The following is a 7,209-nucleotide window of genomic DNA, read 5'->3' as shown; positions in this document are numbered from 1 at the left end:
TGTCTTCTTTAAACTCAGTTGAAAACATTTTTCTAGGCATCACTCTAATATGACAATGCTCTAAAAAAATAACAAACCAAATTTTATGCATCTTTCTTTTATTATTTGCAGCTGGGCAGTTCCAATAGCATACATAAATAGAGAAATATAAACATACTTATTTATAATTTCACTAATTGGCATTCACAACTCATGACCAAGGTTTATCTTCTAAGGAACTTTTTATAAACTTTACCTGCAACTAAAATCCACTGATTATATATGAATCCAATTTACATCTGGATTCTTGTATAATATGCTGATATTCTGTCATGCAAGGCTGTATATATTTGAAATATTATATTAAAAATGAAATATATAAGATTTCTTTCCTAGGAAATGAATGTACTTCTTTTTTATTTTTTTGGAGAGGTAAACTTTGGAAAGGATTATACTTCTTTCTTTTATTTGGTGAACTATGACACCACTTACTTTTTACTTTTTGTCATTTCTAGGACGAGGTCACTGGGATGAAGACAGTGTGGTCAGCTCTCCAGATCCTGGGTCAGCCAGTGAATCAGGTGATCGATACCGCCCTGAACAGTATCAAAATAGCCCACATGAACCTAGCAAAATTGAAACTCTGATAAGAGCCACCCAGCAAATGATTAAAGAAGAAGAGAACAGACTACAGCTAAGGAAAGCCCCTCCAGACCAACTGACTTCCATTAATGGAGCTGGAAAAAAACACTCCCTCTGTTTTACACACTACCAACACCCCCCGTCATCAGAAGTCTGTCACAGCTCTGCTCTTGCCAGCACTTCACCATGCGACCATATCCAGCAGAGAGAGGGAAAGATGCTGAGCCCCCATGAAAATGACTATGACAACAGCCCTACTGCACTATCTCGGATTAGCAGTCCCAATTCTGATCGCATTTCAAAATCCAGTTTGATATTAGCTAAAGACTATCTACATTCAGACATGTCTCCTCATCAGACAGCAAGCGACCATCCTGCCATCTCTCCAAACTGCTTTGGTTCCCACCGGCAGTATTTTGATAAGCATGCCTACACATTAACTGGATATGCCCTGGAACACTTATATGACAGTGAAACCATTAGAAACTATTCCTTGGGCTGTAATGGCTCACATTTTGATGTAACTTCCCATTTAAGGATGCAGCCAGACCCAGCACAAGGACACAAGGGAACATCTGTTATAATAACCAATGGAAGCTGATGTTTTTCTAAAATATTTTGTTCTTCAAGGGTCTCTGAAACATATTTACAGTTTAATGCCCCATTAGCAGCATTTGCTCTGCCACAGAGTGTTAGAGAGGCTAATTTAAGTTTCTGGCTATTTTACACGCGCTCCTGTGAAATTAAAGAAACCAGTAGCACTCACATTCAGGGTTATATACAGATAATAGAGCTAAAGAAAATATAGGAATTGCCCACTTATTATGGAGGAACCAGAATAAATACATTTGAATTGAAAAATACTCATATAAGTTAAGTAAGCATATACACCATATGGAAGGGCTGATAAATAGAAACACTGTGTTGTGACAGTCCAGTAAAATTCATACACACAGACTGCTATCCACAAACTGCAGTGCACACTTCATATGCATAAATATACAAAATGGGTATTTTTAGTTAACTACCACATAAAGCTTCTTAGAGAAATGTTAGTTCCCAAAATAACTAAAGGAGAAAGTGATATGTCTTGTAAATTGATTTTTTTTGTTTGTGATTTCAAACTGGTCGGCTCTTTGGTTCAGGCATAAATTAGAGAAGTGACTCTGGCTACAGTTCAAGAATGCATTTTCACCTGGTATCCATTACAAGCAATCAGGAAGTGGTGATTTTCCACCTTGCTTTTGAGTTAGACACGGACCACGATTGCCTTGACATAGCATTAAGGAGTTTTCTAAGTAACAGCATTATGTTGGGAGACACATAAAAAACGTATACTCAATTGGAAGTATTTAAGGGCAGAGGCAAAGTAGAATGATACTAAATCTCAAAACAATTTAATTCTCAGATAGGTAAACAACATATTTGGGGCTAGTATGTAAAAGCCACTAAATAAGAAATCTAAACCAATTCACACACCCCATGCCGATAAATACAAAAATAGCTAAGGAAGATATGTGAAGTGCTACATGGTGTTTAAAAACATTTCAAAGCACAGATGTGCCAGTATGTCAGCATGTAGAAAGCCTCAGGAGAGAGTCTAAGATAAAAGCCGAAGCAGATAGACAAGTTCAAAGGGTGAGGGGTACTCTGATGGAAGCAACAGGGAAATGTTCAGTTTCTTACTGTCTGTAAAGAATGAAAACAACTCACTTGCTCATATGTCCATTTAGCACAATAGAAAGACCAGTGAACTAGATGCCAAAAACCCCTGAGTTCTGGTTTTGACACTGCCTGTTAACTAATTTCGATATCATAAATGTACCACTCAGTGCCTGACCTTCAGTTCTCTGGTGTGAAAGCCAGCTTCAGTTGTCCATCATTCTTGTGGTTCTTTGCTGCAGTGGAAGTGAACTTGTAAGCAGTTAGTTCCCTGCTGTGTTTCATGCTGGTGGTTCTAGATCTGTATACATGCAGAGGTCTAGATGCTTCATAACTTAAGCAAGTGTGCAGGCGCCTAGGCAGGAATAGTTAACAGTCAACTTTCTCTTAGATTCAGTCAAAATGTAGATATAGAAATTTATGAGGGAGAAGAAAAATAGCAAAATTTATTGAATTAATTCTCTAGTAGTCAAAGGAAAATAACAGGAGTGGTTGGAGAAGTTTCATAGATAATATTTTTTTAGGACTTCCATGCCTATCACACTTGCCATATTTAAAGAGAAGAATATGTACTGGAAGGACTTAATGTATAATTCTGAAAACACTACATGGCATTGGATGCTCAGGGATTAGTACTATATTTTCATCATTTAACATAATTATTTTGCAGTACATAGCTCAGTGACAATCTGTATGATAATAAATTGAGAATCAAATATTCGGTTGTTTGTGTATGAGGGAAGAGGCTAGGTAAAACGAATTAGTTCTTGAATATGACAACAATTGTCAACGAAAATGAAGAAAAGTGCAAGTCAGTAGCAAAATAGTAGTTATATGTTTAAAGTAAAATGAAAGCTAAATTTTGAATTATATGTGAAAATTATTAAGCAATTTTAAGAAAATTATTTATGAGAAATACATGGGATGTTAAAAGTGGAATTGGATCAACTTTCAATATAAAGTAAGATTTTAGGAATTGTGAAGATTTTGCAGAATTCTATAGATGGATAGACATTTCAGACACAAATATTTGATAAATATGGATTTTGGACAAGAAATTTGTACAAGCAGGTTCTGTTGATGGGTGGGTATATATTAATGTATCGGAGATACTTAATGTAAGAGAAATAGAAAAAAGAACCATGAAAAATGAGCTGATAGTAAAGAAAAGATTGTTGCTAAAGTAATTTCGGTGGAACTTTAATATGGAGGATAATTCATACAAGAAATAAATCATGAACTACAAAGACAGGCTCATCAGGAAGAACAGTATATTTTAGAATTCTATGACCAATATTTTTAAAGGAAGACAGAATTACCTAAATTGCATTTTGATTAAAGTCTTGGTAGATTGACCCAGTTTCAAATACATTAACCATATAGTTAATTAATGGAATGTCAATTTTGTAGTAGCAATTTTCTAATATTGCATACAACACCTCATGGACCCACAATACTATATCACTTAAATAGTTTTGCAGAATGTTATGATTATTATAAATGATCTAAAATAAGTTGACCTTTTACAGCAAGGTAACTTCTCACTGTTCCTATAGATTTGTAAAAATGTTTTTTCAATCTACATTATTTTGTTCTGTATAGGAACATATTTCCTCATAAAGAATATGTTATTTGTGTCTTTAAAAAATATGGGATGTAAAATAAATACATTCCCAATAACCTGATTACAATTCAACTTAAATTGGCTTTAAAACTTATATTGGCTTTAGTTTTAATCTGCAATTTCCCTTTGTTAAAATGCTGAAAATATGAAACTTGATTGAGTAGGGAAGTATGCGTTCTTGTATCACTTTGAGGATTCATAAAAATTTACTATATCCAGTTAAACCACTACAATATGTACCAGTTCATTAGATGGTCCAAAGCTCATTCTTTCTGGTAATAGCAAATATATCTCTGTTGCCCATTTACCTGATTTACCCAGGTAAAATTTTAAAAATTGTGAGCCAGGCATGGTGTGGCATGCCTTTAATCCCAGCACTTGGGAGGCAGAGGCAGGGGAATCTCTGTGAGACTGAGGTCACCTTGGTTTAATAGCAAGTTCCAAGCCAGCTGGGGCTATAGCGATCTCAAAAAAAAAAAAAAAAAAAAGTGAATGACTAATGAAATAAATCTTTCCCCAGTCTTCCCTGGGAAAATTCTGTAAAATTAGTACGGAGAACATACAGATTTGATGTGTTATTTTTGGATACATTACTAAGGTCAGAGTGACTGTAAGCCAGACATTCAGATATGCTTCAGCTCCACAGCTCTTTCAACATGATATGCAGAATCTAATGGGCTAGCTTTTCTAAATTGTACTTGCCTGCTGCAAACACCATGGCAGAACTGACATGGCATTCAAAATGAGACAAGATGCAGTAAACAATTTTCCTTCAGTGTTTTTACAGAAAAACCACTTATTATTTCCTGATTATATTTAGTGATAGAATATTTCCACTGAGCACTGTTCTTAATTCTCTCTACACCCTGCTGCCACATGCTGCCTTTGGGCAGAGAATCCCACTTAAAATAAGCTTTAATAGGATTTTCTAGAAAAGAGTTACATGTTCCATTTTTCTTTCTTTTTTAAAATGGAGGATGGCGCTTTATTCTAATACAAGATTATTTGGAAAATATGCATAGATATTTTAGAAATCAATGAAATATGTTCCCCTCAAGATCTAGGTCAAGTAACTTTGAAAGAAAGTAGTATAAAGAGGCACTCTAAATACAGATTTGCTACTTCATAGCTGTACCTCTCTGGATCTCTTTCTTTGTCTTTCAGGCTCTCTCAAAAGCAGCATATTGCTCAGCGATTTCTTGCAATCTATTAGTGCTAACAGTAATTGGGAATAATAGAATGAATAGCTGAGTATTTGACTATTTAGGAGCAATAGGGTGAATAACTGAGTATTTGACTATTTGGGAATCATTCATCTTGCCTGGTGGAATAGCTTACACTGTAACACAGTCCTTATTTAAAGAGTTTGAATGCCCAGATTCGGCTCCCTAGTTCATTCAAATTTTGAATGTAGACACACATCCATTTTTCTGAATGACTTAGAATGTAAGTCCTACATACAACTTTCATGTAAATGTCAGCTTTTTGTAGACATGGTAATCTAAGTGAAATCTATTGGCTACTTCTTACTGTGAAACATACGATGTTTAAAACATTCTAAAATTGAAATGCATGACAGAACAGCTGTGGATACATGAGAAAGGTATTATATATATAAAACAGATGTTCTTGGGGGAAAATTTTGTAAGGTGTTTATTTCTTGTGCTCAAAGGTCATACGGGTAGTGCTTAAACTCAAAAGGCAAGACAAAACTCAGTTCCATATAGATTTTTTTTGAGTTCCTTCTCTAAGACCATATGCAGGAAGTATGCATACACAGACACATGCAGAGAAAAGTATGACTTTTATATTACCTTGGGTAGTTAAAAATGTGCCATATACAATTATACATATATATATATATGATGGTTCACACAAGAAATTATAATTGATAATTTTAAGCTAAACATTTGTAGTTTGTTTATTGGAATTTTGCTGCATGGAACTTTGCTTTCATAAACTTAGGTAGGAGGACTTTGTCCTAATTTGCTAATCTAAGACACATCTAATCACAGTTAAATTTCTACCCAACAATTATCATGTGTTTATATTTCAAAAGAAATGAAATTGGCATGGACAAACTTTTACAAGTACTATAACTTCTTTTCAATGGAAAATATTTCAAAAAAATGAAACATGAGAGGCACTTCAAGAAAGAGAAAATATTTTATGCTTGATTTTTGACTGACATGCTATAAAGGGATTATATTTCTGTGAGAAGATACTGGTTGTCAATATTCTAAATATCATCTTGCAATGTATAGTTTTTAGTGCTATTGTAGTATAAAGCTGTAATTTGAACTTTTACTTTGGAGTGTAAAGTAGAAAATATTAGCTACGTCAATGATATCTTGCAAAGTGTTACCATTTATAATTATTTATATTGTAAATAGCTTTCTGAGGTAAATTTGAAGTTAATGTGCATAAAATGTATTTATTATGTGAGGAATTTTTGGTTTAAAATATAGTTACCAATATGCAGTTTGAGTCTGAATTATTCATTGAAGAAGAATCTCTATAGAACAAGACAGATTTATGAGCCAGAAACCTGTGCTTTGAAGAAACAAGAACTATTTTAGTTCCAGATTCTGTTGGAATGGGTATATTCTTGCAAATGCACCCAAGCACATGGGACCCAAGAACACAGAACACAGAAGTTGACATACATACATACATACATACATACATACATACTTAGTAACTATTCAAACTATTCTGCAAGGGCTCTGGTTTTTTTTGTTTGTTTGTTTTGATTTTTTGTTTTTTTGAGACACATGTAACCCCAGCTGGTCTGGAACTTGCTATGCAGACCAGGCTGGCTTTAAATTCACAGAGAACCACTTGTCTCTGCCTCCCGTGTGCCGGGATTAGTGGTGTGCACTACCATGCCCAGGCTGCGGCTCTGATTTTTTTCTTAGACACTAGTGCATTTTTTCGCAATGCTTCACCAGGACATTTTCAACAGAACTTCTTACTCCATTTTGAAGGTTCAGATTACATTTTTAATACCCAAGGGAAAAGAAAACCTACAATATTGAGATGATTTAGCTTGCCGTCATTCAAAATCACATTAATAAGCACATCCTCTACAAATTTTCTTTTGGAATCCAAAGTATTTTTAAAATTCAAAATTAGAAGTTGAAAACGAACTCAGCATTTTTTTCTAGGTAATTTTTAAATTTTTTTTTTTACAAATTAGATTAACTATCACAACATCATCATTATTAACATATAGTATTTATCACAAATACAGAATTTATCAGATATTTTCTAACATGATTTTAAAAATATTTTATTTTATA

The 7,209-nt window shown here is 34.0% G+C and overlaps 1 protein-coding gene across 1 annotated transcript in view; it reads left to right on the top strand.

The window, feature by feature from the left end:
• Sim1 (SIM bHLH transcription factor 1) overlaps window positions 1-1,434 on the top strand; it is an 80,274-nt gene extending 78,840 nt beyond the window's left edge. Inside the window, exon 11 of the mRNA XM_008822936.2 lies at window positions 495-1,434. Coding sequence (XP_008821158.1) covers window positions 495-1,222 — 728 coding nt within the window. The 3' untranslated portion in view covers window positions 1,223-1,434. The remainder of the gene's footprint in view (window positions 1-494) is intronic.
• The last annotated feature ends 5,775 nt before the right edge of the window (window positions 1,435-7,209 follow it).

The sequence above is a fragment of the Nannospalax galili genome, unplaced genomic scaffold, assembly GCF_000622305.1.
Source record: "Nannospalax galili isolate Female #2095 unplaced genomic scaffold, S.galili_v1.0 scaffold448, whole genome shotgun sequence".
In the NCBI taxonomy this organism is placed as follows: Eukaryota; Metazoa; Chordata; class Mammalia; order Rodentia; family Spalacidae; genus Nannospalax; species Nannospalax galili.
The sequence above is the reverse complement of the archived record's forward strand: the minus strand, read 5'-3'. Positions and strand labels throughout refer to the sequence as shown.